Below are 12,396 nucleotides of genomic sequence, written 5' to 3' on the forward strand. Positions count from 1 at the left end.
TCAAAATGTACAGTCTTTCATTAATCTTCTTTCAAATGATGTCCCGACGAACACTCTGTAGTATTTGCTCGTAGCTGTTTTCATGGCCACTCCATTCAACCAAAGCGTTATTTAACGTGGTGTTTCACATCTTTCAGAGTGAGTGTCACACCCAGTGAGGAGCGGTTCAGAAAGAGCGAATCGTCCAGCTGTCGCACACTGTATCTGCTGCAGCTGCCCGGAAAGCTAATGTAAGCGAAGTGGCTAGCTGTAGCCAGGGGAAAACAGCGACTCCTCCACTAGCTCATGCATTTAGCTACGATATCTACACAGTTAGCAAGAGCCCATCCAGAGAACAAGCCGCAAGTGGAGGGAAATCTACCAGAAGCGGCAGGTAGGTGGACAACGGAGACATTTTGCTTCTTCACTTACTACCAACAGTGTGTCGGGCTGTTGGCTGAAACACCAAAATGTAACGCTGGTTAGCTCAGCAACCACCGAAGTGACAAAATCGATATCAGCTGATGACAGGAAGTGTATTGTTTACGCTATATCGCAGTAACTTTTAATGACAATGTCAATACTAGCTTCCCTCTCCTTTTAGCTTATGCTAACAGAATTACATGTAGACAGTGGCGTTGAATAGCTCCCTGACATATATCATTGTGTGGGTTTGTTTGGGTGTGTGTAGGACAGTCCACTTAAACTTGGGTAGCTAGCTAGCCCTTCTCCCATGGGCCTAGGGACATTGTGTTATGCCTTTGTACTTCCTCTCTGTTTTAGGCTGGTATGTAAATGCTCGGCCCCCTATTAAAAGCCATGTGAATGGAGCTGGATAACAATCACTTGATGGGCTAAACGATCATTGTAGTTCAACAGGATGAGGTCAACAGCAGCCAACTGGGATGTGCTGATTGTACTGCCCGTTTTCTAGTTGTATACCACATGGTGGCGCTGGTGCGGAGTGAGACATAGGCTAAATTAGCTTGATTACTTGTTTATTAAAGCATGATCAAAGGAAGTGGATGAGGTGGCATGTGTCAGTGAGAATACTGATGTTGTTAATGTCTGTGTAGTCATCTCTAGCAGTTACTGTGCGTTCATTTGAAGGCACATGAGACAAATGTTAGTATGAGCACTACATACACATACTTACATTTCTTTATTGGTCTCACCAGCGGTACATGGATAACTTGGGTTTAAGAGATCATGAAGCTCACTGTTGACAAAATATCAGATTTTTGCTGTTGTTCCATCCCACTGCACATTTTGATCAAATGAGTCCCTCCCGGTCCTGTGTGCTACAGGAGTTTCCATACCTTGGTTTTCCATACCAGGAGTTTACGGACATTTTCAGACCGTTTCTAAAATATGGTTTGATGTACGGGTTATGTTGCCATGTACACTGCATATTGTGACTGATTGTGAGTTTGGTCGTTGTGTTTCAGATTAGAGATGGAAGGAGATGACTGCAGTTTTCCTCCAGATTCATCAGATGATCACTCACAAAGAGGAAGTGTTGCTTCCTCTGCAACGCTTTCCCGTGGTATGGTGCAGTAAAAATATATGTAGGATAAAAGCACTTTGCCTTATGTGTCTTTGTAATTTTGTATATATTTTCTTGGTTCATTATGTTTAATTGTGTTTTTTCACACAGCTCAAGATGTGCTTGTATACCTGTTTGGTGACAGTGCAGTACATTTATCAGTAGAAGGGCTTGGCAGCGTCAGTGTGCAGGAGCTGGGCCGCAGTGTTCGTGAGGCTCTTAATATTCCTGAATCTGCACAAGATGCCTTTGCCTTCTGGCTTTGTTCTCCTCTGCTCGGTAAGAAGGCTTTTTTGCACTCAAATACTGTAACTGTTCACCTGGGAGTGCTGTGACATGAGAGTGTTGATATGGATGCTTCTTTCTTAAAAAATATTATAGGCTGGCTACAAAGCATTACATAATGTATGATATTTTTGGCAGGGTGGTAGTCAGGATTATGTATTCAACTGTTGCAGCAGGAATAATTTAGTTAAAAAATCATGTCAGTTACACAAAATGATTGCTTTTACTTTGAAGAGTAAATGGCTGCTTCAAAGGCAAAGCCACCGAGTGATTTACCCTTTAACCACAAATGAATCAGAGCAGGAAAACAGGCAGCTCTCACTGGGTTACATTTGCCTCCTCCGTACTCCTCAGATTTGCAGTTGAAGGCAAGACATCAACCTTACAAACTGTGCCGGCAGTGGCAGGACTTGCTGTATCGCTTCACTGAGGCCTCAGAGGAAGATATTTCACAAGGTAAGAGTTTAGTCTGTATGTTGGTGTGTTTATATTCACTAAATAAACTGAACAAGATTCCTGGTTTCTTTTACCAATATGAGGATTACAGGACTTTCTGCTATAGAAACATTTCTTTGCCATGTATACACTTAACCAGGTTCCTAATGGAGAACTTACAAGAGCACTTGTGCATGAGAAGGACTCTGACTGGAAAAGGTCGGCAGCGATATTTCAAGATAGAAGTACTTGCAGCGATGTGCCATAAGTGATGATTCAGTGTACAAATGAAACTGAAATGAAGAAATATTCAAACTCATGTCGGGTAAGACTGCAGTCCCTTCAGTCTTCCCTCATTTTTAAAACTTCAAAAAGCACGACAACAGACAGCCTGCACCATCATACACTGTGTCCACTACAACATAAAAGAACCCAGTTTTGGTTCAAAGATATGGTGGCATGTAACGGAGAAATGTGATTACTTTCTAGCTGCATGCAAGTGTTAGTTTTAGAAGTTATCACCGTGTTAGTACAGTAAATGCACCCCTGGTGTCCTGCCTGAAGCTGGTTCCTCTCAGAAACACAGTTTCCTAACACAGTTTGTGTCTATGCCAAGCACAGCCAGTTTCTTCCTCTGCAGCTGCTCCCTGTGGATTTACCGCTTATTTAGGAGTTGTTGGTGCTTAGTAGCTTACTCAGGGTAAATAAAGGTGAAAAGGCTGTCAGGTTTGTTTGGGATAAGTAAAAGGAGAAAGATGGATTTGGCATGATGAGCAATAAACACCTGTGGCTGAACAAGCCAAGTAAAGGCTGGAACATGAGGAGAAACCACTCTGAGAAATAGAACTGAACAGTTACCACATTACATGACAGGAGATATTTGGACAGTGTAGAGTGGCTATTATAGGAGGTTTTTACCCTTAAATATTTAGCATTGTACTGATATTATTTTTAAAGACCTTTTTAGGATGAGGGATGTTCAGTGAACCTGATCAGTTTGTGTGTAGCAGCGTCCACAAATGTTGACAAACCCTGTCCAAATACGAAAACAAAAAGGTAATGTAAAATGGACAGTACCAAACCTGCCATACAGAATAATATTATTGTCACCAAACCATCAGTCCTTATTCTGAAATTCTTAAACATGTTTATCTAAGTTGAGCTGAAATGGTTTGTCATTTAACTGATTAACTGATGGACAAACATTATGCTGATGAATGAATTTTCATTTCAGTCATTTTTCAAGCAAAGTGGACCGAGTCTCATATGTGACAATTTGTTGTTCTGTCTTATCTGATGTTCAATAGAATGTCTTTGCATGTTGGACTAAACAGACGTTATCTCAGGCTTCAGGAAAATCGTGATGAGCATTTTTACAGTTTTATGACAGAGGAATTTATCTAAAATATTAATCAGCAGATTAAGAACATAATCACAATCCTAATAAATTAAGAACACAATCATTATCTGCAGCCCTAAATCCAAGATTAGAAGCTAGTATGGTGCTTCAGCTGTTTGTGGGTATCTTTCATAGTTAAGGTCTTTTTAGTGCAAAATTCCCTCTTTGTTTTATTACTATTCCTCCACCACAGCTCAAACAAGACCGACTGGTAGAGGAAAAGGATTTTGTAGTTTGTACAAAAATTGTAAAAAAAATAAATAAATTCCGTAGCATTCATTTAAATGTGTTACAGTGTACACGAGTCTTGCATCTGAAAAGTGTTTTCAATACAAACTCCATTCAAATGCATGTGTGATGCATTATCAGGGTTGCATTATGATGCCATATAACAACAGTTGTTAAGAATGATCAGTGATGGCTGGTTACGATAATGAAAAATGATGATGCTTCCAGCTCCTTTTGACACTGTAGGGATTACAGCACCTCCTAGGTGTAATATGTTGCAATGGATTCAGTCCCAAAATATCAGCGATGTGGTCAAGGATATAACGTCCTGTGAAGGTGATTTCACAGGAAGACAGACCTGAAGTGACACGAAAGTTAGAACTCTTACAAAGTATATAGAAATGTTGGTTACTGCTCTGTCAAAATTGTTACCCATAATGGGCTTGTGATGAACTGTAACACAGTTGTAATAAGTTGTAAATGAGGTGTCAGACACGGACTCAAAGTCTATTGTTATTTGTGATGATTTTGACAGCCCACACTTGTTTGTTTGTGGTGTAGCAGGTCCTCTAAGAAGAACTGGTGACACTGCTGTGCCAAAAAAACACAACAGCTACAGCTTAACACTAATAAAACAAAAAAAGTATCACCAAGTGTTGCCAGTATTGCATAATCACTTAAATGCCAGTATGTTGTTTTGTGGAGTGGATGGGGCTTCCACCCACAGTACATGGGCTGCGAGTCTGAGGGGGCTTCGGTGATGATACCTCTACATCTACCACAGTGTTTGTCTCTAGACCGTCACTGCTTCACTGGGCGGTCGGATTGAATCTCACCCAGTGACAAATGGACGAACTGAAAATCCAGATGGTTGCCTGACCCTAATGCGCCTTTGTCCTCTGCTTCTTCCTCAGATGAACCTTTTCTCCAGTACCGTCGGAACGTGTTTTACCCTAAATCTAAAGAGCTGCAGGTACTAATAACCCTGATTCACTGCAAGAACTTTCATTAATGTTTGTGTGAATAATGAAGACATTGTCATACATTGAGCTAATTTTCCTCATAACTGTTGGATAATCGTCTCACTCCTGTGCAGATTGATGATGAGGGTGTGCTGAGGCTTCTGTATGAGGAGGCCAGGAGCAACATCCTCACGGGTCGATACCCCTGCGATCCTGAGCACTGGATGGGTCTGGGAGCCTTGTCTCTTGCTCTGGACGAGGGCACTGGTCTTGACCGTCAACAATTTATTACTACTATAAGGTTAGTTAAAAAGGTTGGTTAAGAAAATGTTCGCCCAAATGTGTGCTTTAAATTCTAGAGGTAATCGCATTGAAGATGGAGACCACTCTTTGTAAGGCTTCAGAGATGGTTAGCTTTGCTTAGCATAAAGGCTGGTTAAAGTGGGAAACAACCAACTCTGTCCAAAGGAAACAACATACACATACCAGCACCCATAAAGCTTATTAGTTAACATGTTATTTCTTGTTGGTTTAATCTGTGGAAAAATCTGGTTGATCTAAGTCCTAAAATACACATTTTAAAGCTGGTTTTATGAGCTGTGGTGTAACCATAAGCACATACGCTGATGCTAACTTGAAAATGTGTCATTTTCTGGGAAGCTAATCATTACTTTGCATAATGACAACACATGTCAACACACAATCCTACTTGACTTTTTGTTCTTTGGCTCAGGCACTTGCTTAAATTAACATTTTGTGAAGTTCACAGTTGATTTAGTTGTAGTTTGCCTTTTTAGAAAATGTAGATGTAATGGCCCCCGCTGTTCATTTTGTCAACGGGTGAGAGGACGCTTCGCTTCAGTTTAATGTACTAGAAAAAATGACTCTGTAAAAAGCTCAGCCAAACTCATGTGTCTCAGCCCACATTCTCTAAAGGGCAGCTGGTAGATTGAGCAGCTTCAAGTACTTTGGCGCAATCAGCAACAACATGTTGCCATTTGATGAAAATCCAGAGGCTTTGTGAAAAAGGTCAACAGTGCTGCTTTTGTTTGAGGAGGCTTTCATTTTTTTTTGAAAGTTGATAACAGTCATATTGTGTCATGGCAGAGTTTTTTCTTCAATTACTAGTTGGTTTGTAAGTGCGAGAATGCACAAAATGACATTTTTGATTGGAGAGGGAGGATCATAGGAATGTGTGTTTTGTTCCTTTGAAAAACCTTTTTGAGTCTTTGAGACTTGATTGTGATTAAAGGGAGAAATATAGGTACTTATGTAATACTGCAAAACTAAAGGAGCATAGTAACTGTTGTTACTGAAGGTACTCACAACACACATTGCAGATTCTCGACTGCTGGACTCTTTATTAGATTGTTTGTTCGCTTACACTTGTTTATTTCAGTGAACTTTGTAAAGCACTATGAGGCACTCTGTTGTGATATTGGGCTATACAAATAAAATTGAATTGAATTGAATTGAATTCTCCACAGTTAGCAGTAAAATACTCCTGTGTAGATTTTTATGAGGATGTCTCATACTGGTTTGCTTACAGTGTTGTAATAATGTCTTTATAGGGTGTTTTAATGATTATTAAAGTGAAAGAGATAATTCAGTGTCTGTGAGCATTAGCACTCCCTCCCTACAGTCCAAAAATAACTTCCTGTTTTCTCTGTTTTTCTCTGACCATGAAACTGAATTTAATATTCCAAGCCTCCCTAACAAGAGATGACATGAAAGAAGTAACTGAGTTTATCCTCGACCCATCATAAATTATGATGTTTAGCATGTCTTACATACAGTTCAGTATCAAACTCTCAAGATATGACATACAATGTTGATATCTACTAATGGAATCATGCTTTTTATTATGATCACTGGTTGTGGATTAGCTAATACGTTTCCAGCCGCATCATTATATAGCATAACAAACACTTAAATGGAAGAGCTTGAAAGGGGAAAAAAAGAGTGATTGAGGAAAGAAAATGTGCAGCACTGGGTTTTGCAATACCTGATAGAGTGAAGAAAACAGATGATTTGATGATGGCACAGCACAATAGCACAAGAATGTAGATAGCATTAATGCAACAGGTTGTTTCAGCATCAAGTTAATCAGAAAGACCGAGCAACTGAAGCAAAGGACAACATGAGATTTACCAGTACATGTTCGCAAATTAATTGTAAATAGTCTTGAGCCCAGATTTGCACAGATCCGATGCACTAAATCCACAATATAAACTCGTCTCGTCTGCGTTCCACAGAGAGAAGAAGCTGTCTTCTTTTCTGCCCGCACACGTTTCCATGGGGAGTGGAGGTTTGTTTTCCACTCTGAGGGGGAAGTCGAGCCGTCAGGCCGGGCTGGAGCAGAACCTCTTAGAGGCGTACACAAAGATCAGCACATCTGCTGGAAACTCTCCTGAGCCAACACAGCTCCTACACCAGTACCTCAACACATGTCACTCTCTGCCTTATTATGGGTAAGAATTTGTCTAATGAGCCTTTTATATTTGTCCACAAAAGTTAATTTTACCTCAAATCACCACATATTTGTTAAGTTTATGTCACCTTAACCACACAAACAGGTGTGCTTTCTTCATTGGGGAGATTGACAAACCAGCACAAGGGATTCTCCAAAGGGGAAAACGCAAAGCTGTCAATGTTGGGATCTGCCTGGAGGGGGTTTACGTGATGGATGTCAAAGAGAAGGTGAGCACTGGAGTGTCTTTGGTTGACTGCTCTGTAAAACAACACGATGCTGAGTTTCCCACTGTGTGTTTGTGTGCGCGCACAGACTGAGATGACTAAAACTAACCTGATTGCTCTTGTTGAACACATTTTCTTGCAGCACGTCCTGCTTGGCCTTCGTTTTAATGAGCTTTCGTGGGACCACAGCTACCCCGAGGAGGAGGGGGACTCGCACATTCTGTGGCTGGAGTTTGATGGAGAGGAAGACGGCACTCCTGTCAACAAGCTGCTAAAGATCTACTCAAAACAAGTACGAAAATGTTTGGCTGATAGGATTATACCTGTACCTACATCAACACCTGTATGATGTGGCGTTATCAACCATGTCAACCATTATGTGCCATGGCTTGAAATTCTCCCATAACTTGTTGAGGGTGTTGTGATGATTGGCCTTTTTGGGTGGCACCTGTCGCGGCTGACCTCTCTGTAGTTTATACATCAGTTTGAGACCATCTTGCCGCTGAAGAGGATGACAGATGTAGTCCTCTTATGTGTGCCTCACTTCAAATATTTTCAACAAGGAGTCGGGATACGCAGCCATCTCCAGAGAGCGGCCTGCATCTGGTGTTTTTGAGAGCTTCTGGATCGAGGGCAGCTGCTGTGCCCGTAACACTTGGTGTTAGTGCTGAATATAGATTTCAAAATATATTTCGCACTCACTCATATATCACTCTGCTTGTCGGATTAAAAAGACCAGCAGATGGTGAATAAATGTTACATAATGGTGAAGATGTAATACATAATCACACTAGGCCCTAATCCAACACCCTTTTATATGCCTGTCGTTCACTAATGGACCATCAGAAAGTCAAGTACAGCCATTTGTACTTCAGACATCATCATTAGATTTTTTTTTTTTTTTTTTTCTGTCGACCAGGCGGAGCTAATGAGCGGCTTTATTGAGTTCTGTGTGGAGCTGAAGTCTGTGTCTGAGGGAGGAGCTGCAGCTGAAATGGACGGCGAGGCGAGTCTGTCTCAGCACCCCGTCGGGCAAGATGGCGGCAACAAGAACGGACGTGGAGGGAGGCGCGGGATGCTGCGCAGGCAGAGCAGCGTTCTCTGCAGTCGGGTACATTCACTTAACACCATCAGCTATGTGGACAATGGTAAGTCTGATGTTGGCTGTTAGTAGTCCGCCTATTGTATTCCCTCTACAGTCAGCTACTTCTACGCCTGTAGTAGCATCACCTGGAGTAATGTTCCAATATCTGTCACCACTGTCTTTCAGGAAAAGAAATCAAACGCTTGAAGCCGAAAAGAGCCGCGTCCTTTTTCACCCGCCAGGCGTCTACACCAGCGTACTCTGCCGTGCAAGTGACGGAGAGTCTGGAGCAGGGTTAAACACACTGATGAGCTCTGCCTGACACCTCTCAAAGACCAAACCTGAACATTTTACACTGAGATTCAAAGAAAAGACTTGACACAAGCTTGAGACATTTAACTGATGATATATGAACACGCAAAGGACCAAGCGAGGGATCTAAGTGTGAGTGACAATATTTATCTTTTGAAGCTGTGTATATTAAGAGAGTACAGTAATGTGAACAAAAGGATCTGTTAACAGCAATGTTTCTAAGGTTAAACTGAAGTGGCTACACATTAGATGGCCTTACATAAAGAAAATATGAGCACCTCCTTCAAAAGTCAAGCCTTAGAAAAATCGTCAGACAGCGACTCCAGTCGATGGCTGTATTATATCTCATGGCCTTTCTGCAGCCCTCTGGAGCCGCTTCAGTGCTTTTATTCAAACATCTACAACCTCATTTGAGTATAACCACTGCATTACCTCTTTTTACTTTAACGCTTATTGGGTGTTGAACATCATGAGCATCACAGTTCATCCCCATATAACATTTTGTAACCATTTTGAGTTACCACAGAGTCTTTACACAGCATGACAAACACTTTGAGGGGACGAGCTGAGGGCGCGTTGGCAGTGCCTTGTTCTTATGAGAGAGGAAAGACACGTTAGGAAAGTACTGGTAGAAACTTTCAGTGGTCGCCGTTAAGAGTCCTTATGGGAGCACATTTTCTCTGCTGTGGGAGTTTCTTGTGAGTATGTGATTTTAAGAGCATAATGAATTAATATTAGCTGATATTTGCCGCAGGTTATCGTGGAAAGAAAGCACAGAGGTGGAGCACTCCACTTTTTGTTTGTAAAAAGCAGATTTGCGTGAATGTAGTTTAAACGTGTGAAATAACAGGATAAAATGGCCTCTATTTGTGGGGGCTAAAATTCCACCTTCACAGTCCTCACGAGGGCAAATGAATTGATTTTCGCTAATAAAAGAATCACATTAGAGCCAAAAATACTCAAATCACACAGTAAGTTAGTAAAAAGTGGTCTAATAAAAGTTCTTAACATAAGCAATTAGTGAACCATACCTTGCTGTTAATGCTCCCCAGTAATTATCCAGTTAGCATGCAGTATTCAGACTAATGGGCATCAGTATGATTGACATCCATGCTCAGGTCTTGAATTGACTTTTTAGCAAAGAAAAACTGATGCAATAACGGACTTGAGCAACTTCTCATTTGAGAGACTAAACTAAAAGACACGTCCCTGTTGGCCGTTCTCAGCACTACTTTATACACAATGACATATAAACAAGTGACAAATTCAAACTGCAGCTACATGCCTAAGTTGTGGTCAGCTGTTTGATTGTTTTCATTGTGACTACAGTCATGACAGTCATTGTTGACATTTTAAAGAAGACGGGGGAACAAGTGTCATTGACGCCTGTTTCCAGCTTTGAACTTCAATGAGTTTAATGGGTTATTTAGATTTAAAAAATATTTTCTTAACCCATTAAAGAGCACTGAATGCTTTACTTTATCTGAAAAATGAAAAATATCCAAACTCTGAGATACATGGGTTTCACTGGACTATTTGCTCTGTGCATATTGGCACAGATCAGCTGACCAATGACTCCGCTGCTGAACTCTCAGTCTGAACACCAAAGCAAGCCTGACTAACATGCTGCAACACAGTACGCCACCGTAACTCTCCACCACACAGCAGAGTCCTCCAGGTGTCTCTGAACTTCAACCTAATGCTGATGCAGACAGTTTCTGTCTCCACAAACAAGCTCACCTCACTAATGGCCATCAAAGACGGTAAACGTCTCCAGAAAACTGCCTTCCACTTGAACATATGTCCTGATTTGAGACGTGGGGGCGTCATTTATTCTTCCCGATTCCCCTGAGCATGCAAACTGCAGGACGTTTTTACTTTTCTATGCTTTGACTTGTTATACGTCAGCTACTGTCTGTAACCCAAAATGCAGCAGTCCAGTATATTGTTGCTAACTTACACTATGCATGTCACATTGTAGAATAGGCATTCCGACATACTACACACCATGTGATACTGCACTATTAATACTAATACACTGTTTATAAATCTTTTACATCTGCAGATGTTTTGTATAGTTTGTTAGCTCTTATGAGAGAATATTTTTACTTTCATTTTCATATATATACTTGCTGGTGTTTGTACACAATGAAGTGAAGAAATAGGTCATTATAGGCATCGTCTTCTCAAGTAGTCACTTTGCAGATGCAAAAAAGTGCCTTTTTGTTTGTACTGAGTTAGCATCTGAATGAAACCAGGAATGAACATTTTTTTTTGTTATTGCTATGTTTTGGAAAAATGAATGGTGTTTTGTAATATATTTCCCACATTTTCAACTAGACCATACATTTCACCTTTCCTAGCTGATTTGTGAGCATATTGATGTACTGGATAACTACACTGGGCTGCTGTTGAACAGTGTGTGTTGTGGTTCCTCTCAGTGGAGTGGTCATTTCTGCCTTCATTCAAATATGTCTGATTATGCTTCTTTTTTTTTTTTTTTAAATAAACCGATGCACAGTGGGCCCATCAAGTTAACAAATGTGTTTAGTACATCACTACCTACAGCCTTCGGTATACTGAAGCCATACTTATTTTCACTAATGTCGTTACCTTGTGTGTGATTTTTTTTTTATTGAAGCAATAGGGTTTAAATTAGCATTGCATTTCCATCTCCCGCTCTTAGTCTCCCATTAACCATCATCTTTTTCCTGCAAACCTTTCCTTTGCCATGTGTATTGCTCAGGTTTGCTGTAGATTCGTTTTACAATGGAAGCAACCACTCACTGCTGAGAGTCACTGAGACCTCCTGTAACATCTCAACTAGGTGTATGTAATAAGAGGTTAAAAAGCATTCTACCGTTTAATATTGGCAATACAATGTGCAGGTGTGTTAGACAGTTGCTTTGTGAGCACTCCTGTGGAAATGCATCAAAAAGCTATTATTTCCTATAAATAATTACTAAAAACCTCAAAAATACCTAAAGCAAATCACACTATTACAGCGTTATCCATGATGCAAAGTACAGTCCTTTGTCAGGTTTTGAATCTTTGACCAATAAAATGAAAACTGCTTTCTGTGAAGAAGAAGCCTGTTGGCTTTGTTTCTGTGTTTTTTCAGGCTTAAATGTCTCTCTTTTCTTTTTCCATCCTCAGCATCTCAGTGTCATTTCAAGATGATCAGACTAAATCAACCAAACTTTATGCACTTTTCAGTAGTGTTCATTTATATTTACAGTTGTAATGGCAGCATTGACAGTGTAGCCCCAATCCAGAACTTTAACATGGCAGGATTTCACTTAATGAAAACATTTGAAACATGCCAATAAGATAAATATTTTATATCATTTTGTTTTGTGGAACATGACGTGCACACACAAGAAATAATAATTCATTCATTTCATTGGAGCAGTGTCAGTTCTGACAATCAACAAAATGATCAATATCCATATTTTTATTTAACAAATGT

General features: G+C 40.4%; 1 protein-coding gene across 2 annotated transcripts; it reads left to right on the forward strand.

Annotated features, from left to right (window-relative positions):
- Positions 1-248: 248 nt before the first annotated feature.
- On the forward strand, positions 249-12,005 carry frmd8 (FERM domain containing 8). Of its 2 annotated transcripts, XR_011585415.1 has the most exons (12): positions 249-373; positions 1,428-1,525; positions 1,637-1,804; positions 2,165-2,266; positions 4,787-4,845; positions 4,969-5,135; positions 7,090-7,305; positions 7,411-7,534; positions 7,674-7,823; positions 8,451-8,679; positions 8,802-10,229; positions 10,266-12,005. XR_011585415.1 is itself a non-coding variant. In XM_070843821.1 (11 exons), the coding sequence occupies exons 2-11, from the start codon at positions 1,435-1,437 to the stop codon at positions 8,912-8,914; spliced, it is 1,419 nt and encodes a 472-aa protein (XP_070699922.1). In that variant the 5' UTR covers positions 249-373; positions 1,428-1,434; the 3' UTR covers positions 8,915-12,005. The 2 variants fall into 2 exon arrangements, 1 of the variants encoding a protein (XP_070699922.1); XM_070843821.1 differs by having other exon boundaries at positions 8,802-12,005.
- Positions 12,006-12,396: the final 391 nt, after the last annotated feature.

The sequence above is a fragment of the Pempheris klunzingeri genome, chromosome 14, assembly GCF_042242105.1.
Source record: "Pempheris klunzingeri isolate RE-2024b chromosome 14, fPemKlu1.hap1, whole genome shotgun sequence".
NCBI lineage: Eukaryota > Metazoa > Chordata > Actinopteri > Acropomatiformes > Pempheridae > Pempheris > Pempheris klunzingeri.